Source organism: Melanotaenia boesemani, chromosome 13, assembly GCF_017639745.1.
Source record: "Melanotaenia boesemani isolate fMelBoe1 chromosome 13, fMelBoe1.pri, whole genome shotgun sequence".
Classification (NCBI taxonomy): Eukaryota; Metazoa; Chordata; class Actinopteri; order Atheriniformes; family Melanotaeniidae; genus Melanotaenia; species Melanotaenia boesemani.
The window spans coordinates 28,744,348-28,770,157 of NC_055694.1; the positions used below are offsets into that span (position 1 = coordinate 28,744,348).

At 37.1% G+C, this 25,810-nt stretch overlaps 1 protein-coding gene across 1 annotated transcript in view; it reads right to left on the reverse strand.

Annotated features, from left to right (window-relative positions):
* Positions 1 to 324: 324 nt before the first annotated feature.
* The window catches only part of ntsr1 (neurotensin receptor 1 (high affinity)), an 85,254-nt gene continuing 59,768 nt past the window's right edge, over positions 325 to 25,810 (reverse strand). The window contains exons 3-5 of the mRNA XM_042004808.1: positions 17,903 to 17,987; positions 1,829 to 3,833; positions 325 to 1,642 (exon numbers count right to left, since the gene is read on the reverse strand). Of these exons, the coding sequence (XP_041860742.1) occupies positions 3,578 to 3,833; positions 17,903 to 17,987 (341 nt within the window). The 3' untranslated portion in view covers positions 325 to 1,642; positions 1,829 to 3,577. The remainder of the gene's footprint in view (positions 1,643 to 1,828; positions 3,834 to 17,902; positions 17,988 to 25,810) is intronic.

Below are 25,810 nucleotides of genomic sequence, written 5' to 3' on the forward strand. Positions count from 1 at the left end.
AGACGCTGGGCTTGTATATGCATTGTGAGTGGCATTTTCATTTTCAAGCCTACAGCTATTAATTGCCGTGAGTGTACTTTAGAAAAGGTCAAACACTATTCTGCTAAGTGGTGGGTTTTCATGAGTGCGCGTTTGCATGTGGGTGCACATTTCTGATTGTACAGTATATCGTTGCATATCTGTGGGAGGGAAGACATGAGGACATCCTGTAAACAAAATGTGGACATCACTGCATTAAAATATTGATGTTATTGATGTTATATTTGCTTATTAATGATGAAATAAACAGCAATCTTTTAGAGAAAGGTGATGTACCATTTTTTTAATCATACTGTAAAATAAGCAATACATAACACCAGGGTACATGACTGTGCTGCAAAGTACAAAAACTGTAAAATGAAACAGACTCACGGGTTTTTGTTCATTGGTTGGTTATATTAGTTCACAGTGAAAACAATTTTTTTGCAGAGAAGTGATCTTAGTGACTATTTGTGTACAAACAAGTCCTTTTAAAATGTGCTCATATAGTAGCTCTAGTAAATAAGAGGATGGGCATGTTATTATGACACAGTCAAACTAAGCAGAACAATTACTGTAAAAGCCTGTGAACATAATGCTCACTTTACAAATTTCTTCTAAATTCTTGATTACATTTCTTGCAAAAATCCTTTTCATATTAATAAATTCAGTCTTTGCTTTTGCTGAGAATTTACAAAATGACTAAAGTTAAAGTCTTTCACTGACAAACATTTTGCTTTTTAGACATATTTATATAATACATCAAACCATCTATGAAGCTACTACAGTCTAAAACACACAGTAAAAGAGAAAAACATCATCCAATTAAAATTACACATTTACTTTGTCAAAATGTCCATATAGTGTTTACTTTGTCTTTAAATGTTGTTAGAAAAGAATGATGTATATTAGACATTAATGCCATGGCTAAGCCTTGTCACCATGTAAGTATCAGAATGACCCACAATCACAGAAACACGTAATACAGTCTCAACTCAAAAACTTGATCTACGGATTCATGATCAAAACCATGATTTTCCTGTTGGTTTTTGTTTGTATTTTGTTTTTTATGTGCTAATGGCATCATGCTGAACATAATACGGTAAAACACTCACCAAAGCAAGGCGCTATCACCACCAATGTATCGTCATGGCAACAAGAACAGTGTAGGAGCATTTTCCATAGAATAATGTATTTTAATCTCAATCAAGTATTTTTTTTTTATCAACTAACCTTAAGTGTTTTTTTTTTGTAGCTAAAACATGATAAGCCAGCTTTGTGGAAAGAAGTTTTCCTGCAGCAATCGTGCAGTTGAGTCATTTACTTTTGCTGAAGGATGACTGACAATAAGCAACAGTTTTCTGTTTATTGTATAAGGATGGCAAAGCCTGCGTGCTGAAATCTGACTAGAAGAGTCCTTGAAAAAGTGGTAGTATGTGATGAAAGTGGAGTGAAAATGTGTTACATTTAACAGGTGAAAAACTCTGTATTTTGAGATCAGTTGTGTTGGCTGGTGGAGATACAAAACTGTGAAGCTGAGGCTAAGTTTGACTCTGTTTAATCCAATCAAAGATGTTTTGAAGTTCATTTTCCTTAAGGTCCATTTTGGACTCATTTGTTGTTACTCTTAGATTTATCTAATCTTAATCTAGTCATTTTTATTGGTTAGGTTAAGTTTAAGCATTGAAATATATTTGGTTTAGATTACATTAAAAAGCCATGGCTGGAGTTAAATTAATGTCCTAGCTACCAAACTTTCTCTTTAATTACTGGCTGCCAAGTCCCACGCCATAGGCTGAACACACAAAACATGTTGAACATATAAATTCTGCAACTGAAATACATTACTTGGAAAAGGTTTTTATGACTATCTTGCATTATTTTATATAATTACAAATCCAATTCAGGGTAAAAGGGGACTGGAGCCTTTTCCTGCCAACACCATGCACACATGGCATATATCATGCATGTTTTGGACTGTGGAAAAGAGCCAGAGTACCTCCCAAAAAAAATACACATGCACTGGAAGAATATGCAAACCTCACAGAGAAAGATATCAGTTGAGATTAAATCCAAGAATCTATTTGCTGTGAAATGACAGTTCTAAACATTATACCACTCTGAAGCCCCAACTCTGAGTCACACATTTTAACCTCAAGAACCAACCCAGTCAGCTTGGAAGTTGGTCCTTTTCAGATCAGATGTAGTGATTGGGAAGACAGGACATATATCCTCTGCACATGTTAGCATGGTTAATCAAAGGAAAAGAATGCTTGAGCAGAGCTGAGCGTGAAGAGCTACACTGAGTGGCAGCTGAGGGATATTTCTCGATGTATGTACTAAGGCAAGAATGTAGTTACATCTAAGCAATTTTAAGGCATGTTGGGGTGACTTTAATAAAAAAAATCTACATGTAATTAACAGATGAGATTTTAAGACAGGAAGTTTTAGCATAAGTTTAAAGTTGGGGTAAGATTATTCTTACTGCTATAATAATAAAACAGAACAATTTAGTTAGGGATTTCCCAGATTTAGAGTTCATGAACTTAAATAAGGCAACTAAACATTGCTTGGCTTATATTAAGCAGATAAGAGAGAACCTTCTGTAGGTTAGAGTCAAGTCTTTGAAGACTTTGTTTTTCACAGCTTGTGTGACACCAATAACTCATTTCAAGAGATAAAGGTTAGTACAGCGCTGGTTCTGTTGTTTAGAAACCTGTAAAGAAATTATAAGGAGATCCAAACAAGTGTGCCATATGTATCATGTTCTCTGTCACTACATAGAAGATTTGTAAGGAAAAAAAGAAAAAAGAAAAGGTTTTGAAGGTCTTTCCAAATATTAATTCTTATCCATAAAAAAAATTATGGTAAATGCATTTCTCTAATCTCATGTTGAAGCTCTAACAAACTGTGTTGTGGTGGAAGATTAGTCCAGATTGTTTCCACATCTTACAAAATCCCATGGACAAAAAACCAGTGTAACAGTCTGGACTTAAAAAATATTTTTGCTGCAACAAAAACCAAGAAATGCAATAGATGTGAGTTGCTATGATGAAATAAAATCTTCTAATACAGGTGTTAGCTTGGATTTAAGAGAAATATCTACCCTTTGCCCAATTTTTGTTTTAACATGCAAATAAGGTTTATTCACAGATACTCACTGAAAGTACCATAAAGGAGGTTTTTGTCAGTTGTGGTGAAAGAATTGCTGGAGGCCATTTCTATAAAGAACTTTTAGGAGTTTTCAAAGATCATTGTTACTGCACAGCATCAAGCGAGTGTGAATGATTGGTCCCATAAAATGTAACATATTGTATAAAATATCTGTGTCCCACTGTCCCAAGATTTTTCTGTCCACCTTTTTCCTCCATCATCCACTTTTAGCATTATACCTACTCCATGCAATGCTGGATAAAGACATAAAAACAACATAAAACCATCTGTGAGTGGGAACGTGATTTCCCCTGATGATGGTGGTCGCTTCATGAAGCTGGACTGGTAATCACAAAGTGGCAGCTGATGGGTTTATAGCATAGGAAAAATAACAAAATGCACTCTTTTAGTAGGCTGTTTCTTTGATGATGTTGGTAGACAGGGTGTGGTTGCTGGAGATGCTGATGGAGTGGCGGGTCAGAGGGTGGGGCTGCCTTCTGGGTGTATGGCGGCAGGGCACAAAGAAGTAACGGAGTGTGGAAAAAAAGATTTCGCGGTAAGTAGCCGACACCAGGTTGTAGAGGATTGGGTTGATGGCTGAGCTGACGTAAAACAGGACATTGGTCAGCATGTAGAAATAGTGATAGAAGTCATAAAGGTCACTGCAAAGAAACAGAGAAGAGATTATTTTGTGGCTAAGAATTACTGACATCCACTGGTAAAGATGGGAGTAGCAATTACTTCCAATGCCAAGCATAGTTGTGAATGGACAGTGGTTACCAGTGGCCAAAATTCACCCAGAAATAAGCATGTTTTCATCTGCAAGTGGATCCATTGGCCTCAGGTGCAGTGATGACAGGATTACAGGTAACTACTTCAGAATTGTGTACATGTGTACTGTCTTCTTATATGTGCTTTTTTAAGCTGTTACTTATCCCCAATGGTATTCTAGCACCTATTAAACATATTCAGTACTGCAGTTTTAGGCCTTTAAACCCAAAGTCTTTTTTGCTTGAAATTGCATAGTCTTAATTTCACGAGTATCTCTGCAACCACATGGTATATTTGAATACTTTTCTTGGTATTTTAAAGGGAACACTTGTGACATTTGTCAAGATGTGTAAGCCACAGCATACGTGCTACTGGTGAGGAATAAATTTAGATGGCACACAGCAAAAAAGGCAAACCTCATCCCCCCCAAAAACAAACAAACAAACAAAAAACACTTTCAGTATCAGCAAGTCTTTTAGACTAAATTAGGGAGCTTTTAGTTCAGAAGGTCCAGGTTTACAAAATGGCTATTTTGGCACAGTTGGCACCATCTGTGCCGTCTGCATTTTCTCATGTGAAAAACTATATATATGCATTTTCAGTACAGTCAAATACAACAGTGTTTCAAATCAAATCCTTTTATTGTCCCCGGAGGGAAATTGGTTTTGCAGCCAGAGCACAAGCAGAGGACAGACATCACACCACATTAGAAACATCAAAAACAAATCATAACCAATGGCATATGTCAAAAAAGAGATTCACACAATACAAAACAATAAATGAGCTTAAAATAGGTTAAATAAGAGCAGCTAAAAACAAATAAAAAGAACAACTCTGCCATCTTAATGGCCATTACCGTTTAGTAGGTGAACAGCAGCAGGGACAAACAACACTTGAAGTCTTTTTGACCTCCCTTACGGGGCCCTGAAGCGACGACCCGAAGGCAACAAAACAAACTCATTCTGGAGAGGGTGGTCCGGGCAATTCAATATAGAATGAGCCTTCCTAAGAACATTTTGATAAGATGACCAAAAGGCCCTCCTGCTGGGATCCAGTAACATTGCCAGCAGCACTTTCACTTTTATATATATGTAAATTATGGCTGTCAAGAATAATGTTTTAACGACGTTAATTCATTTATGTTATTAATTAAAAATTTGCAACGCAATTAATGCATGTGCAGCATGACAAGCCCCATACATACACATGAATTTCCCTGCAAGGGATTAATAAAGTATTTCTGATTCTGATTCTGATACATCCGCCATTTCTCTGTTATGATGGCCGGATGTTGAAAAGCATGCTGGGAAAGATCAGCTGGGTGGCTCTATTGATGGACTTGAGAATAAACACAGTGTTAATGGAGCAACCAATTGACGTCGCCTCTGTGGCGAGTGCGTGTTAGCACTCTTTTTCCGAGGGAGAGGGTTCACACCCGCACTTTTCCTGCATTTTGTTTTAAACTTGCGACAACCCAGCTCCGTTTTGCACCATCGTGTGCTCTGGTAACTCTGATCAACGCTGTTGGTCGGTTGTCGGTGATCAGCTGATCGGCTTTTCTCTCGTTGCATTTGTTTATCATTCAGCTAAGAAGGAGGAAACTAGTGTCTCATTGTTCACATATTTACCCCCAACTGTTGTTTTTGGCTGGACCTTCTCTAACACAGTGGCTGACAAAAGGATGTAGCTGTAGAAAGGATTTCTGTGTCAGCTATACAGGGGCGAGTCTAAACAGTATAAACAAGTGAAGATAAACTTGTAAAACAAACAGCCAATGATCTATTTTATCAACAGTTGTTTACTTTGAGTGATGCTGCTGTAGGACTTTTATCACTGCTGCACCTATAGAAAAAGTACATTACATGCTGCATTTATGACCCTTGGACATCTGAGGTTTGCCCAAGACAAGGTTAGTTATAGCAATTATTTGTAGCATTGGCTCTTCCTGTTGATACAATACAGTAAAACAGGGCAAATTTCAGGCATATAAAAAATGCGAATGGGGATTCACCATTTTGAAATGATTTGAAATTTGTGATTAATTTGAAATCACAAATTAATCACAGCTTTTAATTAGGCAGTGATTAATCTGATTAAAAATGTTAATGTATGTGTGTGTGTGTGTGTGCATGTGTGTGTGTATTTAGATATACAGACAATCCTCAAGATTTGTAGTATTTTAATCAGTTGAGTTGATTACTTTATCTCCAGCATTCATACTTTAACTTTACCTTAACTTAGCCTTTTGCTCAATGGATCCCAGCCCCTGGGGCAACAACCTCCCCCTGCACGACCCCCAGTGGTGCCCAGGAAGCAGGGGGACCCCTTTGCCCTCACCTTCCCCGCTCATGACTGTTTTTGTGTTGTTTGCGATTAAAATTGAGGGGCAGTAACTACACCGTGCTGGTAGCGAGGCCACCCAAGCAGCCCTGCCCACCATGCACTACATGGACCGCCCCCCAAAAGTTGTTTGTGTTGTGTTCTTGTGTTTTGATATTTAAGTATAATTAAAACTGAGAGACAAGCTTCCATAGGGTGCAGCCAAGGAGGCCACTTAGATGCTCCCCTCCGTTCCACCCAGCATGACATGCACGCCTCCCACGAGCGAGGAAGAAGCGAGGTCCGGGGATTTAAGACCAGAGAGAAGCGGACTTCCTTCCAGAGGATGAGCCACTGGCGGTAGTAAGAACTGCTTCCTGGGAGGACCCCAGGTCAGGACAGGCCAGGAGCAGCAGAACCCATGACTAGGACACACACAACCACAGCCAATGATTACTAGGGGGGGAAGGAGAGGAGGGGGAGGAGGACAGGGGGAGAGCCCAGATCCACGACCCCCGGCCCACCCAAATTTTATTATTTGCTCTAGACAGCAAAGATCTGTTCCAATCCAACTAATTGTCCTTATATGTTGTGAGACCTCCATTGAACACCGTTGCACTTTGCCGATTACCACCTGAAAAAAACGCGTATAAATTATGGTTTTATTATTAACTTTTTATTATTTTTATGATCAAGTTCGCCCTGAAAGATTCATGCCTCTTTTGTTTTGGTAAAGCATTTTTCTACCAGCAAACACCGCTCTTCATCACTTCTCTCTAGGTCACCACCCGGCTGATGGTAAAGGAGCGGACCCACTTTTCCCCGGGTCACCACCTAGCTGACGATAAAGTAGCAGACCCAGTCAGTGTCACAGCCACACACACAAACGACCAGGAGACACAGCAACAGTGAGTCCAGAGAAAACAGAGGAACAGTTTTATTCTGGAACCACAGATACCACTTTTATATCATAGAGATAAAAGACAAGAATGTTCTAAGAAATGTTCATGAAGGTCCTATTCCTCGAGGAGACGGAGACACAACTTCCAGCAGCCTGAGATTAGTGTTCATGATTTTCCTGTTAGTAATTTATTCCATTAGGTTTCCATTTCATTAGTCAGATCTGAAAATCGTTCTATTATGAACAAATTAACATCCAGATGAATTTGAAATTCTGTTAAGGGAACATATTTGAACATGTTTATTTAAAAGTAACGGAGTAGTTACTTTTCCGAGTATTATTGTGTTACTTTATAATGCTGTTACACTGTTACTAACATTGGTACTTTTTGCAGGAAGTAACTACTAACTAACTAATTAATGACTTTTTAAAGTAACGTTCCCAGCACTGTTAGTTGTTTATGATTTTTCCTTTGAATCCTGTTTTAGTTCCTTTGGACTTTAAACAATTTATCGTATTCAATAGTTTTCCTTTTTCTTTATCCTCATATGTGTTGCTGAGATAAAGCGACCACACAACAGCCTCAAAGGCTTTAAAGACAAATATTCACAAGAAAAACGCTCACAACACTGAAAGAAAAAAAAGAGACAAATACTCAAAAATTGTTTTACAATCTACATTTACAGAAAAAAATGTACAAATATGAAATATGTTCACATATCAATTTACTTATGAAAATATGTACAAATACTTTCAAAAACTAATGCACCAGTACATACATATGCAATTGATTTCCTTTGTAGTTCTATCACAGCTAAGGTCACACTTTATTTCACACACTGGTAAGAAAGTAAAAAGGGCTTTGACCCCTTTACAGATGCTGCCTGTACACTCCTTTGGTTTGTCTTAACTCTCACACCCCATTTCACACTTTATTCATCACACATCTCACCTACTGTTTGGAATATTGCTACCATGACATCATCACAAAGCTTTGCTCCTGTAGTGATCTATCGTCATTAAACATTAAAAATGTTTAGATAAAATATTAGCTGTAATAATCAATATAAAATATTAATAATTACTATTAATATCAGGAAACCTCAACCTCTTAATGGAAGCATAGAAAACCATTAAAGTCTTTTTAAAGATTAATTAATTAAATAAATTAATTCAACTTAATCAAATTAGTATCAAAGACGCTAGTTACATAAGTTCTTTGTTCGAATTGATCAAGACATGATTCAGAGGGAAAAAAAATCACAAACGACGAGTTAAATAAATGTGAATATGTATTAACTGTCTACAACTGCATAATATCAAAGGAATATTTACAAGAGGTGTGATGTTGCTCTTATGGTAAGACAACGTAAGATGTGGACAAAATAAAAAAACAGAAGTTAATAAACCTGTAGTGTTAATTAAACTAATGTTTAAAAAAAAGGATGAAAGGATTTCTGAATCTTAGGGAGCTAAATGGCATCATCTATTGAAGACGGAAACTTAACTCCTGGGAAAAGCACATTATGTCACTATAACCGATTCTGTAAGACAACCAACCATACTTTTTAGCAGTTAAGTAGAGAGGAGACTGGTAGTACTCATCCGGTTCGGTTGGGACCAAGTTGATAAACTTACGACCGCAGTGACAGGCGGTCATGATGGCCTGTCATGATAAACAAACAAAGAAAAAAAACATCAAATGAATATTAATATTTTCCACTGATCTGTGTTAAAAATGCATTTTCACTATGACTCTAACACATTTTGACAGTTTATTAAGTAAAACTCGCTGAATTTGAGTATTTTCTGATCAAATACAGGGCAGAAACGCTGGTGGAGGCACCGGCGAGCTGCGCGTGATCTAATACAAACCGGGTTGCATGACGCGTGCCCGTTTCTGTTCATCAGCATATCGCCAATATAAACTTTATAGAAATATTTGTTATACACCATGACTCTCTACAGTGTGTGTAATGTCTTTAATGTATGTGTGACAGAAATATTTCTGCTTATCATGCAGTAAAGTGCAGAGAAAAGTCAGCAGGTGAGGTAAACAGTACTCTGCCTCACCACAAGGGGGCGCACACACTCACCAACACGGTGTGTGCAGTGCTGCCAACTTAGCGAGCTTGTCGCTACATTTAGCTCGTTTTCAGACCTCTGTAGCACTTTTTTTTTTTTTTTTAAATGTGACTAGCAACAAATCTATTGCATTCAGAGCAGGAGATGATCACGTCTGTTTCATGACCAGGCTGAAAATGAAACATACAAAGCTGCTGCTGGCTGATCCCACGCTGGCTTACCGTCAGGTCTATTAACGAAGAGTGTGGAGGAAAACATTTAGAAAGTTAAAAGCGTTGTGACATGTTGCAGACTCCTAATTAGAAAACAGCCTACACTTAATAAAATTAAACTACAAAAAAGGAAAATATTAACCAAAGAATTTATTTTATTTTTATTATTTTTGCCTTTTTAAACATTTTAAGCTTGTGTTTTTGTCAGTTTTTGCCTTTCTGTGACATTCTTCTCCACGGCAGCGGCCTCCATTACAACTATATGTACCAGGCTGTTATGCACATTAGAGGATGACGTCATTTAGCGACTTCTAGCGACTTTTTGGACAGCCAACAGCTACTTTTCTCACTGAAGAGTTGGTAACAGTGGGTGTGAGAGTGTAAGTGAAAGAGGAATGCTGATGGGATATAAAGCATTACCAGTAGTTGCATGATGCTGAATGAATATTAAAATAAGATGCTATTTTCAGTACTTACAATTGTAAATCAGTGCCTCACCTGCCATGAACCTCACTGCACGTCACTGTACAACCGTTTCTGGTGAACATCTCCGGCGCAAAGAGGAAGCCTTGCTGGTTGTTGAGTTATGACTAAAGCTCCCAGGAGGCCAAAGTCCATCACTCGTGATGGTCTGAGGTTTTGGGTCTGCAGTGGTTCCCTCTGTCTTGTTCAGACGCTGCTGGGTCGGAGGTAGGGCTGGGTATCATCACTAATTTCTTGAATTGATTTGATTTGATTCGATTCACGGCAGCCTATTTCACTTAGAATTAAATTAAACTGATTTGATTCTATTTCGATTCATTTACAGCTAGTTATGTAACAGCACCTATTTTTCTTGATTTTTATATATGTATATATATATATATATATATAGTCTGGCATATTCTTCCCATTCCTCCCAATGTTTCACAAAGAGTTTTTCTTTAAGTTAACAGAAAAGGTTATTTTTTCCATCATATATATGGCCATTGTCAACTTATTCTACTCTTCAGCAAACGGTTCACTTTGCTCCATCCATTTTTTAGCTCTAGTTATTTCCTGCTGCTAGAAGCACAAAATATCCATCTATCCCTTTCAGTTCTGGAGGCTTATACCCTTAGTACATTATTTTGAAGTCAAAAGGAATTTTGATTGTCAAAATCCTCTCATTTTTCTTGAATATTAAAGACATTCTCAGATAACTTTTTTTATAAAACACATGTGCATTTACTTGACAATCAAAATCAATTATCTGGGAGAAATCAGATTACTGTAATAGTCTATTCTGACACATCTACATTAATTTCTGAAGCACCATAATACAGTATTTGCCTAGATTCAAAGCCAGAAATGTAGTGATGGGAAGAGAAAAAAAAAAACCCTCAGGACAGAAAATTTTTTTATCTTTTTAAATGTCCTGATGAAACCGTTTCATTCAGTGGAGTCGCTCTAAATATTCTTAAAGTTCAGTTTTCAGATAACGTGTTGATGGTAATAAAACCTACAAAGAATATTGGATCCAGTTAAAGCTGTAATACGACTCAGAAATTCCTTCAATGATGGTAGACTCAGCTTGTTCAGCTGTGCATGTTTCCGTGACGACCATGACACTATCAGTGTCACACCAGAGCACGAGAAATCCTCCTTCTGCTCCTCAATGGAGCAAGATGCTTCCATCTCCACCTGCCTGAGAGAATCTAGAAAACTCTTATATTTCTGTCTGATTTTCAGCTGGTTGACGTTTTTACCGACGAGTGAACTCTTTCCTCTGACGGAAACCTGAATGTGCATGCATGTGTCTATGTGTCTATGTGTGTGTAATGAGTTGTCAAGGGGGGAACCCGGAAATTCAGCCACACACAGTGATGGAGTATTAAACAAGAAAATGTGTTTATTGAAACAGGGGCTCCAAGGCAATATCCAGAGACAGTCCAGCAGAGAGTGACAACAAGGTCCTTATATGCTGTGGGGTACAGGATCCTGAAAAAGGTGACCAGGTGGAGAGAGTGAGTAATCAGGGCAGGTGGAACAGATGAACTTAATGAGGGAGTGGAGGTTCCTGCAGGCAGTGATCACTGCAGCGCAGTAATGATGACAGTGTGTGTGTGCCAATGAGTCATTCATTTTCATTCACCAGGGTGTAATCCACACAGGTGAATGAAAACATCTGAATGTGACATTATCTTGGCAAGAGAAGCTGATTTTGGATGGAGGCAACACAGGAAAGCAGTTGTGTGTATATATATATATATATATATATATATATATATATGCTAAGTACTTGCCAAGTCTTGGTAATTCACACGAGAGTAGAGTCATGTTACCAGAAATGAGGACATATAAAAAATCGATCTCCAAGTTTTATGAATCGATACAGAATTTATTTCTTTTGAATCGAAAAAAAAAAACGATAAATTGATTTTTTTAACCCAGAGGTGTTAACAGATGATGTATAGTAAAAAGGTATTTGCCACGTTACCCATGAAGTGACGGAAAAAACTTTAAAAAAGCTTTGAGAGCAAAAAATGGAAAAACTTTTCGTAAACTGGTGCTGTAGCTTAAAAAGTGTGCAGGTTTGATTTAATAGTTGAAAATATAAAAAGGGAAAACATGGAACTAAATGGAGTTTAACTAGTGATAGCTAAAAAGAGGATTTTAACTGTATACAAGTCAGGAATGTCGCAAGGAAGCTTTGATTATTTATAAAAACGTAAAGATCTTAAGACAATCGATTCAAACTATTAAATCCAGTTGTAAGTTGGAAAGTGTAGCTACTTTGTCATCATCTGGGAGATGATTCAAACTGTCATCCTCAGATGAGAGAAAATTCCTTGATAAAACCCTGCAAAGTACAAAAACACCAGAAAATTTCATGTGCTTCATGAGCTGGAGCCCATTGTGTCCCAGCTGGCATTAAGCGGGAGGTGAAGTGCACCATGACCAGGTCAGCACTCCATCACAGGGCAAATTCAGAAAACAAAATTAAGTCATGATCACCGTCATACATGTAACCCGTTTAGAATTACATGCTTATGCACATGACTTTCTTTAGATTTTAGTGCAAATTCCAGAGAAAACCATGTATGTCCAAGAAGAAAACTACACAGGAAAAAACCCCAGTTAAGTCTGCATCAACAACTTTTTCACTGCAGGGTAAAAGTTCTAACCTCATCACTGTGATGCTTCAGCCTCCATCACTGACCGTTAAATCACCCATGGCTTGTATTTACTAACCTTAACCTAATAATGGTCATATTAAGCCTTCCCGGTCGACTACCAGAACCTCAACCTCACTGACATATAAGCAACTGAGGAAGCATTTTTAAGATTGCACTGTGGGCTTGCTGCCAGCCTCCAGCCTTAATAATGTTGCCAAAGTCCACAGGAGAAGGATGGGAAGAAGAAATGTTTCCTTTGCAGGAATTACAGACTCAGGGCTAAGATCGGCTTTTGAAGCCCATGTGGCATGAATCTAATTTTAAACTGTATTTTAAAATGGTAAATAAATTTGCGACTGTAGATTGTAATGAAGCTAGCTCTGCTGAAATTGGAAATAAATGTCTTGTAAAATGGGAGATATTAATTTAATTTGCAGTCCAATAAAAAAATGTTGCACCATTTAAATGTTGTTACTGAAATTACTCTGCAATGCTCGAGGAAGGTTTAAAGCCTTTAACTGACTCTAACTCTCTGAAGTTGGCAAGAAGGAAAGAGAAGATTACAGGAAAAGAGAGGGACATAAACATTACATAAGATTGGATAAGAGCTGAGAGGGATTAACATGCGACACAAGTGGAGGATGAACGCAGCAAAAATAGACTACAACATAGAGAGTACATAAAACAAATGTAGTTGCAAAACCAACATAAGACATAAAACATGCTTCAAAGGAGAATCCTGGTTTATCCCAACCTTGAGCAGTTACCCTGGGGCTATTGTGGCAGTCACTACTCACACTATCTTTGAGATATCAACCCCCCCGCCATGTTGGAAATTAAAGGACTTCCAAAAATATAACAATCCATGAATTCTTGTAAATTTGCCATTTTATAATATATATACTGCAGAATACAGAGTAAAAACAGTGATACTGTGAACTACTTTTAGTATGTGGTCACACTTCTAAATCCTGAATTTCCACATCCTTAATCCCTAACCCTGAGATACAAGCAGAGGAGGTACAGATATGAGGAGAGAGGATTTGGGGGATTAATGGGTTACTCCCTCTTTAGACTTTGACTGCCAAAAAGATTCAACATTGCAGCACAAAATTTTGTTTTAAAAGTGCTGGGACTGATTTCTGGATCTCAGGCAAGAAGACAAAGGTAGATCACAGGCGAGTAACAAGAAAGTGAGGAGCCTGCAGACATTATACTGATAATAATCAGTCAGAGCAAAGAATTTAGCTGTTTCTATTAACAACATTCTTGCAGAAAGATTAAAAATCCTGATGATTAATTCATGAAAACACACAAACAAAGATAAGGTTATGAGACAAAAACTGTAGCCCCTAGTCAAGGGTGATTCTAGGATCAGAGGTTTAGGGGTGCTGAGCACCCAAACAGCTGCCTGGCCAGGCAAGAGAAATTTCACTGTTATATATTTTAACACAATTTCATTCCCACATTTGTGAAAGAAAAGCAAAACATTCTTTGGTAAAGTCTCTAACTAAACCAACAAATCAGACAAAGGTTATGTAAATGCTGAGCCACAGCAAAAGAGGAATGGATTGGAATTATAAAAGAAACTTATAACCCTAATTTCTGGGGTTAGACAACTCATTTTGATACAGCGGCTCCTCAACATACACATAAACAGTACGTATGTTTCTGGAGTAAACCAGCCCCCTACAGTGAGTACCAACAATACCAAAAATGAACCTTGGACGTATTGTTTTACTTTTATTTGAAATACAATGCACAACATGTAAAACAATTTAACAGAAAGTGGCTTTTTAAAATCTTTCTAAATAACATACAAATATATAAAAATACACTTAAAAATAAAAAGTGCTTGAAATCTACAAAAAATCTATAATAAAAAAAATAATAATAATAATAAAACAAAATTGTAAAAGAGAGGCAACCTTGCCTGTGGTACTACAATGTATGAAATGATCTTTGTATGGATAGTGCAGATTATTCTTTGTTCTTTAACACATGTCACCTCACCTGGAGGTTGGCAAATCTGTCCATTACTTTCGTTGTTCAACTCTGTCTCTGCGTCTCTTCATCTCTTTCCCTGGTCTGCTTTTTTTTTATACATTGATCCAACTTACAACATTATTATTGATGGACAGATCATTTCAACTTACATTCTTACCTAAAACTGGCTCTTTTTTTTTTTTGAGGTGTCCATGATGAGGCTGTCTGGCTGTACACACACGGACACACTACACAAGTTCCAGTGTTAATGGGCATCCAGTCAGTTAGCTAGTCAGTAGCACCTTGGCTTTAATAATAACCATAGACTATTTATAAAAGACAAACAGAGTCTCTGTGATGTCACCCGTAGGTTTTTTAAAAAGCTGAACTGAAGCTCATTGGGCGGTTCCCACCATCGCCATCTTGGTAGCGTCATGCGTGTCGTCATTTCCGGAAAATCCAAAAATGAGCAAAGAGGTGGAGCTGAGAGGGGGACTGTGAAGGTGAGGGTGGATGATTGACACCCATCAAACTCTGAGCTGCCTGTAGCTAAGAGCTAACTGAACTAACAGTAGCTAACCGGCTATTGGAGGTAGGCAGGCTAAAGCTAAGGCGCGCTGTTAGCTGGCTAAAAACCGCGGTTGTGCTGCACTCTCCCTTCTTGCCACGGATGTTGGATACCTGTCAATCAAAAGGACACGCCCCTAATTATGACGAATTTCAAGTTTAAATAACGGATAACTTAGAAAAAAATTCACCCCCCTTCTCTCATTCCAGTTCAAACAGAGGACACTTTCGTAACAAAGTAGGTTGACAGCCGGGATATGAGTGAATCTGTGGTAAAATTTTAAATGAAGCGGATCCCTGAAGCAGCAGATGTATAGTATTTCACTGCTGTTGGTTGAGGTTGCAGTGATGAGTTGATGTCATGGATTACGTTGAAAACCATACTAAGGCTAATGTTACAGTATTTTTCAATACACACCAATTTTTTAGTCTAACTTTAGTGGTGATAGCTCCCACTTTAGGGTGTGTGGAATATAAAATTTATTTTTTATGCAGCTAATAAAAAAGTCTAATAAAAAGTATAAAGCCACATGGTGGCATGTGGCATGATTAAATTATCCAACTGATTACTTGTACATCTCGCTTCCTCAGTCTACAGCCTTCATATCCTGTGCCTCTGTAAGCACTTTACAAAACTGATTGCCAAGGACACTTCAATAAGTGAAAAGATGCTAGTAGGAAAAAAACATTTTATTTTATTTATTTATTTATTTTTTTTAAATACTTTTTAAAATTTCCTTTCCATCAGCTTGTTGGCTTACCTCTTTATCAGCTTCTGGTTCTTACTAGACAGAACAATTAAAATACCCCCTTCAAAAATCTGAAATTGCAGACGACAGAGCGCATTGACTCATGCCTGTCTATAACATCCATGCTGAAGAATCAAGCTCATTACATACTCAGCGGGAAGCACAACTTCTTTCTTTTTCATGAGGCTGCAAGAACAAGAAAACAGTTTGTTTTGTTTTTGTGGGGGGTCTGTTTTTTTATGCGTAATGAACATTTGACCTGGTGATTTCATGCCCCATGAGAAGAAAGTTCGTCTCGGATGATGTGTTGAGAACAAACTGCAAGATGTCCCCAACATACAGTCCACTTATTCTACATACACGCTCTAAAACAAGTGAAGGATATTACTTATTTTGTGGTACACTTCTAATCTCCGTCACTTGTGTATAAAAAAACTTAAGATTTTAAGAACAACATTCATGCATTTCTTATTGAAATAGTTTAGTTTATAAAGAGAGGAGAATCAAAAAAGCCCACTCACACTAACTACTGGAGGAGTTATTTTGTGGTAGAAGGCAAAAAACTACGCAACGAAGACTGTGGTAGACCAGGAACTGGGAGCTAGAAGAACAGTTTTTGTCAGTGTAATTTTGTGGTTTCAAGAAAAGAAAACATAATCAAATCTGTATTTTCTTTTTTAGTCAGACAGATGTGATTTGTTTTTTACCTTGCCATGTTTTGACTACATCTGTAGACTTCCTCAAAGGGTCACATGATGTTAGTGTTTAATCAGCTGTTAAATCAGCTGTTAAATCAGCTGTTAAATCAGCTGTTTGATTTTTTCAATTTGTCCTGAAAGCCATTGCCAGGAAACGAATAGGTTAACACATGCATGCCTCAACTTCCTGATATACTGCAACAATTATGAATTAAATATATATATATATATATATATATATATGTATGTATATATATATATATATATTTAAGATGACTGAGCTTCAATTTTTGCATAGCAGCTGTCAACATCTATGATCAAAGCTAAATACAGTTTTGCTGTTTGCTGAATGCAACGTACTGTAGTTTATATGACAACCACACATACCTTATACATATGAAAAAACACTGAAGAGATCCTGTCATTATTTATGTATGTACTGTATTTATTTATTTATTTTAGATAATCCTGTCTGAAAGTCTCCTTATTAAACCATTTCAGAGGATGCACTCAGACATGACTAACAATAAATAAAGGTCTAAAATGAAGGTGTGAGTGATTTCAAACTGCCTGGAAATCAGAAACAACAAAACAGAAAAAGTCAATTTCTTTCTCATAAATTTGTGTTAGGTCTCAAATCCTGGTGTACAAAAACAAACAACAGAAAATAATTTAGATTTTTACACTTGTCTCCTGATAACATTGTAAGACAAGCAGCTTTTTAAAAACCCTATGCTATGATGATGCCTGAGGCTGAGAAACAACATGGCTTGTATGTTTTACTGAGTATTTGTGTTTATTTACTGAGGATGTGTAATATTCTGTTCCCTCATTTAAATCTTGTTTGTCTAGCCTACATTAAAGCAGAAGGAAGTGACTTCCCATGTACTGATATTTATTTTACTGAAATTGTGTCTGTTTTATTTAATCATGGAAGCAATCATTTGGAAAGCTAAAGATAGAGAAAAAGAAAACACAAGGGAGTGAGTGAATGAGAATGTTAAATGAAGACCATCTAATCAGGAAGATGCATCTATCCTGCTCCTTTTTGTCAGATGCTCAACAGATGAGTCTCCAAATAACAACTTTAACCAAGATTATTGAGTGGGTAATAAAGTTGTGTCTATTGCCTGAAAGTCTGCATATATATATATATATGATTATATGTATGGTATATATGATTATACCAGAGAGGGTCTGCAGTGAATGTTTGCGCCAAACATACTGTGTTACTGGGCCTCTAAATAACGTAAGTAAACAGATAGTTAAAGATTTGATCCATGAAAGGCAGAGAATCATTACTCACTCTGACCAGTTGGATACGTAGCAAAACATGAGGCGGCGAGTGTGATAGGGCAGCCAGCACACCACAAAGGCTATGACCACTGCTCCTGGACACAAGAGAGAAAATAGGTGTCAGAAGACAAAAACTAGTAAAAACATCACAAGAGGTGAAAGAGTTCGCTTGATAAGAGAGACTTCCTCAGTACATCAACAAGGAAATTAGCCGTAATTCATGTTTGATTATGTGTGAAATGACAAACCACAAGAGTAGAAAATGAGTTGCAAATGTGTTGCTAGTTCGAAAGCAACAAATTAATTTGACACAGAGGAAAAAAGCCCATTTAAATGTAACCTTTATGAATTATTTATTTACTGGAGCACTGGCCACCACAGAGGGCCTCAGCTAATTATTCATGGGGTAGTATTGTTAGAGACTTAGAGAATTGTACTTTTGGACTTGCTGAACTGACTGGTAAATGTGATCCATACATTTAAATAGATTTGATTTATACTTGTAAAAACGTCTCTTTCTTCGTATCATGCCAAAATACTTTGGCATTTGTCATTTTTTTATTACTTCAGATATGTGAGTACATAATAGTTGTTGTGATGTAATTACAGAGCCCCCCAGGGGACACAGATAATTTTTTTCTTTTGCATTAGCACGCAATACTTTTGCGTTACCGTGCAAAAAAGGGATGATCCTCCTCTGTTAACGTGGACATAAAGTCATTGTCAGGTGGGTGTGTTATGTTGACTTGATGCTGAGAGGGGGCAGACTAGAAACACCTAAAGAAACTGAGCAAAACGGCTTTAACAGGCTGTGCTTGCTCTTGTATCACCCATTTTTTGCGAGGTAATGCAAAAATATTGTGCGCTAACGCAAAATAAAAAAATCATCTGTGTCCCCTGACACATGAAATTTATGTCTACAGACATTTTTGGGTAGCTAAACTGGCCCCTTCACCAGGCTACTACAATAACCCAGAAGGGACAAACCAGAACTGGCTCTTCTCGTATTCTGTGATCACCAGCTTGGGGATATATTTGGTTGGTAACAGTTTTTACCACTAGATTTTAGGAATGTAAAACACACTCTAACACTAAGTTCCACATTTGTTCGGACTTGTGCTGCTGTCACAGTGGAGAGGGGGCGGAGTGTTTCGCCTGAAACTGGAGAATAAACTCACTGTTTGAGAAGAAGAGCTAGTGTTCTGTTGTGACTGGATGCAAATTAAATAGGTCCGCACCATTTATCGCATAAATTTCGCTCCATTTAAACCGGGCGATCAGCTGGGACATCTGCCAGATGACCCGCTCAGATACAACAGCTTGCTCATTCTCTTTCAACCACATAACAAACAAATCAGAGTTGGTTTGCAGATAAATTTAGAAAATGTTTCAACCTGATAAATAATGTTGATGCTTGGCCTTTATTTGTTTAGTAGATGCTGCTCTAGACAGGGAAGTTCTGTTCCAATCCAACTAATTGTCCTCCAATGAACACTGTTGCACTTTGCCGATTTCTACTTGACAGAAACGCATAAAAAATTGTGGCTTTTTATTATTTTTATGATTAATTTCGCCCTGAAAAATTCACACTTTTTTTGTTTTGGTAAAGCATCTTTCCACCGGCTTTCCTCCTCATCGCTCGTCACCGCTTCTCCCCGGGTCACCGCCCGGCTGACGATAAAGGAGCGGACCCAGTCAGTGTTACAGCCACACACACAAATGACCAGGAGACGCAGCAACGGTGAGTCCAGAGAAAACAAAGGAACAGTTTTAATCTGGAACCCCAGACACAACTTTTCCGTCACAGAGACTGAAGACAAGAACGTTCTGAGCAATGTTCATCATAACCAGAAACAAAGTTTTTTCATGGTGGCTGTAAGCAGGTAGAATCAGGTGAAGCTCGTCTCTTGAGGAGGAGACGGAGACACGACTTTCAGCAGCCTGAGAATACAGTCCAATTTTTTCTATTAGGTTTCCATTTCAATCATTAGTCAGATCTAATATCAGTTTTATTATGAAGAAATGAGCACGCAGATGGATTTAAATTTCCGTCAAATGGAACATATTTGAACATTTCTTTTAAAAATGTTATAAATAAGGTACTTTTCTGTGTATTTAATTACTTTTATAATGCTGCAACTCAGTTAATGACTATAATTAGTAACTATAATTAGTGACTTTTTTAAAGTACGTGTCCAACACTAATCATAGCACACCTCTGGATTTTGGTATTTTCTTAATAATAATAATAATAATAATAATAATAATAATAAACTTAAACTTAAATCAGGTCTTTTGTATAGCACCATTTCACAAAGGTCATCTCAATGAGCTTTTACAGAGGCAGTCAAACTCAAAACAAATCATTTTAGTCCAATTACAATGCAATTAAAGCTAATTATACAATCCACATTAGACCAATTAATAATAACTGTTTTCATAAGTAATTTAATAAAATAAACAGTTTTCTAGGTATGGAAATGTGAAATACTATGAATAATAATAAATTATGAATAATCAATGTATAGTTACACCTCTATTAGATTTTACTATGTCCTGTTGGGCATTTAAAACAGATCCTCTAAATACATCTACCAAATGTTTCCTTCTATCAACATTATCCATCTTACTGATGTGAACATTCCTGGACTGAAGTTAATTACTTTTAAAGTATTTAGCTTGTAACAAAAACCAGGAACAATTTACTTTCATTAGCTTAAATAAAATTATTTGGACATGGTACTCATTCCATTTTCTGTAAGAATGAACTCATTTTATCAACTTTCTTCACCAAAAGCAAAAAAATCCATTATAAATTAGTATTGATTAGACTGCTAGCATACACATGTATCATTAAATTTTTCCATTTGGTATAGAAATGTATGGACACAATGAGAACTGCATAAATGAACCAGTTTTAAAGGATTTTGAAATCATAGGTGTGTTAATGGAAACAGAATGAGCTGTTTCAGCTGAGAGTGGCTCAAATGTATTGTTTGCTCAAACTGCTGTTTCTTTTCAATCTGGACGCTAACCTTGATCTTCCTCTTATGAAACTATCCTGCAGAGGGTTTCTGTCATTTCCATCCGAGCCTTATCTTTACAATTTCATCACAAGTGCACTAGCCACTACATTCAATATATTTTCCCAGATAATATCAGATTCAAATTGTCACTGGAAGAATGGACACAAACAACACTCAGCCAGTGGATAAATTCAGAGCTGCTGCTGACCATTTGGGTGCCTTAGCACAACTGATTTGTGGTGCCATCAATTTAAAAAAAAATTCCACTAGCTTCACCTCATAGCGTTCTCTAGCAGGGATACAACCCTATCATGCTACTGATGACATTGCCTCAATCTCCCTCTCCTGCTCGGGATATGATGATGTTGACAGCAGCAGCTTTAAGTACAACAAAAAACAGCTCATGATGAGCCATGTTGGGGTGCTGGATAGCTCAAAGGCCCTGACATTCAAGTAAGAATCTCATAGGATTTACGATCGGTTTATAATGCCGAGTCACTGCTACTTTGCTGATGTGTGCCTTCCATCCAAGTATGATGCTATCACCAAATGTATTCGCATATTATATCAAATAGTTCTGTTTGATATGTTTAGAAAATGTTTGAGAGGCATGCTTAAAGTTTTTCACTGGAAAAAATCAACATCTCTTCATATAAACAGTGAAAAGTCTTTTAGGTTTTGTTAGTACTGATGTCATGATCTTAAGTGTGTTTGTTATTGGTTATTAGTTATTGGTATCGGCCTTTAGTAGCTGAAAGTTATCGGTTATCAGTATCGGTTTTAAAAAAATGGTTATCGTGCATCCCTATGGAATATATAAAATCAATAAAGAAATGAAATTGACAGTCAGAAACATTAAAAAAGAAAACTTGATACTACATTCTGGATTTTATATTTCACTTTTATGACACTGTACCCACATTCAGTAGGATTCCAGTGTTGCTTTATGTATGTGATTCTGTACAGACAGTAAAGTGAAGGACAGCTAAGGTAATGTTTGAAGAAATACCTCCATATCTCAAAATGGTAGTTGCTTGTTTTCTTTGACCATATATGCCACTAGATAAACATAGTGGAGTGCAAATATACAAAAAGGCATTCTGAAGTAAAAGCAGTGGGAGAGGCCTGAGCAGCATGGGGTCAGAATATGTTAACATGCATAATCATTCAAAAAGTCACTTAAAGACACGGCTCTTATTAGTTTGAAGTCTCAATAGCAGTTTCAGTATGGCAGCCCAGTCCTTGGCTCTCTGCTATTTGTCATAGTCAGTTGGTATTACATACAGGGACCATGGCAACCAAGCCTCCTTTGTCAAAGCTTCATCATAACCATGACCCTTTTAGGGATGAGCCAGAATAATATGTCCTCTCCACTTCTTTGGTTGTTTTTTTTATCCTATTTGAACAGCTCCAACCTATAGAGGTATTGAATTTAGGCTTCTGATGGTCCCATGTGGTAACTGACACATCAGACTAATGCAGAGTCTATGTTGCTGCTAAGTTGCAGCCTACAACTTATATTCTAGAGATGTAAGTAAAAATAGTGTGACATAGTCTTTAAAACTGTGATTACTTTAGTTGGCCCATGGTGTTGCTCAAAAATACAGTAAAGACCCATGGAGCACAAACATAAAACTGCATGCTAATTCCAAAACAATAACCAGAGTTCTCCTTGCAGCTATTTCTTTATTGTAAAGGTTTCTAACTCTAACCCTTACTCCCCAGTCTGTCCAATGATTGACAAACTATTCAGAAATAAAAAAAAAAAAAAAAAAGTCAGTATTGTATAATTGATTTAAGAAATGGAAAAATGCTTATATACTTTTGCATTTATTCATGTATCTATTTCAAATACATTTTTAATCTCTGTATTTTCTACATTTTTCTACATTGGAATGCATTTGTTCTTTCCCACATTCATTTATTTATTTATTTTAATTTCCACATATATTTATGAATTTCTGTGTGGTAAGAAGGTGGGTGTTACCAGATTAGCTCTTGACAGGTCTGAATAAAGAAAAAATAAAATTAAAAAAGAGAAATGAATTATACACATGTCTAATTATGAGTTTGTTCCTCCATATAAGACACATTCAGTTGCAGTCACCCAACTTTTACACAGTATCATAATTAAAAAGCCTCAATGATAAATTGAAAGACGGGTACGAGAACTGCTTTGGTAGTTCATAAGATACAAAACCATAAAATGTAGTAGTTGTCAGATCTGTTCTGATTTAAGTGAACATCTAGCTATTTCAGCATAACTGTTTCCCTAAGATGTATGTGGATCCGAGAGGCTTTTCTGAGCAGTTATTAGCAAGAAAATTATGTAGAACTGTTTATGGACCTGCTGATGTATGAGATGGGCTGACCATATCATCTTACAGTGTAAAGAGTAAACATATTTACAAGTTTTTAAACCACCGTCATGCTATTCTGACAGAGATCGCACACCAAAGTGATAAATACCAGATTTATATAGCAACCTCCTCTTAGATTATATGAACCTGATGCATGTTCTATTCTGTTCTATTCTATTCTATTCTATAGTCATTTAGATGAAACAGGAGGGGACGTCATAATTAAGTGGTAGTCAGCCTGCTGTGAGTCCAGTTGGATGTCGTGTAGTGCTATAGTGGCAGTGTCATTTTTTTTTCTTTCTCCTTCCCTTCCTACAATAGTCCTTTGTTTAATTATCGATTAAAGATCACAATCTCATCACACAATATCATCTTGGGTGTAAGTGCACACAGCTTATTCAGTGCTGAGTTGAGCCAAAGAGCTGGACAAATCTTTCTAACTCATTAGAAGAGTTAAGCTAAGGGCAGAAATGCTCCTTAAACAGTTGAGTCTTTAGGAAAAGAGTGTAGCTACTGATTACTGATTTTGTGGTGGGAGCACTAGGCATCTTTCACTTGCAGAGCGTAACTGTCAAGAGGGAGTGTAGCTCTGGCAGAGCTTTGAATTTGATGCGCACTGCAACTGGAAGCCAGTGAAGAGCGATTAGCAACGGAGTGACATGAGCTATTTTGGGCTGGTTGAAGACCAGACGTGCTGCTGCGTTCTGGATCATCTGCAGAGGTTTAACTGAGCATGCAGACAGGCCTGCCAGTAAGGAGTTGCAGTAGTTAATGTGTAAAATAACCATAGCCTGGACCAAGAGCTGTGCCATCAGTCAGGTAGGGTCTGATCCTCCTGATGTTGTAGAGAGCAAATTGGCAAGACTGGGCAACATGGACATTAAGAGAGGAGTTGGTGATATGGGTTATTGCAGATTTGATTGTAGGTAAAATGCTCTGCAGGATGTCGGTAGGAACAGGATCAAGAGGACAGGTCGTGGGTTTTGAGTTGACTAGAAGTTTAGAGACTTTGTCTTCATTTAGAGAGCAGAAAGAGCAGAGTGAGCCACCAGTAGCTGGTTGGGTAGGTTGAGTTGGTCAGGCTCAGTGAATTGGTTACTGATGGTAGCAACCTTTTCAGTGAAGTAGGAAGCAAACATTTCTGCAGTCAACACAGTGGGAGGCTGAGCAGGTGGTGGAGATAGAAGAGAGTTAAATGCCATGAACAGTTATGCTGCTGGGAGCATTGTAGATCTTGTTCTGATAAAAGGCTATCTTGGCAGCTTTTAGGCTGGATGTGAAAAATGCAAGTTTTTGCCGATACTCTGTACTCATGTTTAAAAATAAATTCTAAAGCAAGGATGCTTTATCATTCACACCTATGATTGAGTATTCATGTAGCAGACAAGGCTTGGTAGATTCAGTGCCTTCATTCCTCAATAGAAAATGTGAAACTGACGTCAAACTTAATATATTTTTTTATTGCTACATTTTATTCTTGTTTGCTCTAAGGTTGTCTTTTGTGTGCATAGACCCTGACATCTAAACTCAGGAAAGTATTTCTACACTCAATCTGTAGTATCAACCTTTATAATTACTCATCACAACCAAATGCTAAACATATGTGTCCACTGCATGAAAATAAAGTTTTTATTAAGTTTCAACTGCACAACACATCTTTATCTATGAAGTGATAGATGAAACCTTTCCATGATTACACTGCCAATTACAAGTGTAACTGGGTGCAATCTATATGCATCCTGTAGGACATATATATATATATATACACACACACACACACACACACACATTATACTTTAGTGGTAAGACCTTCTAACATGAATTGTTTTAAAAAAAAAAAGCTCAAATTGGGAGCCGTGTAAAATGTACTTAAGAAAAATTCAAACACTTGTAAAGAGCAAATCTAATTAGCTTAATGAAGGATGAAAAAAATTAATTAGGGGTGGTTAGTAGTGTTGGTGTTGGAGTAAACAATTATGTGCCTCATCTTGGTCAATATTCATATTCAAATCCAATATTCAGGTTATTTTTATGACTGAGCACAAACTGTGAGACACATTACGGCTAAGATTCTCTCACAATGAGTGGGTGTAAAAAGTCTTGCAAATCTTTTCCCATATCTAAACTGCCTCACGTCATTAAGCCCATTGATTATCACTACTTCACAGCATACTCTGTCATTGTGCAAAGCTCTTAGACAGCTCATTGCAACTACAGCTCTTAATTAGGAATATCAGAAAAACTGGGCCCATCTGGCAACGATATTCCCCTTAATCCTATCAAGCCTCATATTCCTCCTGCGATATAATGGCAGAGGTGAGCACACTCAAAAACTAAATGCATGATGTGTTTTATTGTAAATATTTCATGAAATACCAAAGACATGAATTACAGATCAATGATCCAAAGGATCAGAGCAGACGACAAGCATTTGGTTTAGTCTTTCTTTTGCTGTTCCTTCAGCATGAAAAACAACATTTATATATACACAGCCGTTAGTATTGTAAGTACTTTTCATTTATTTATTTATTT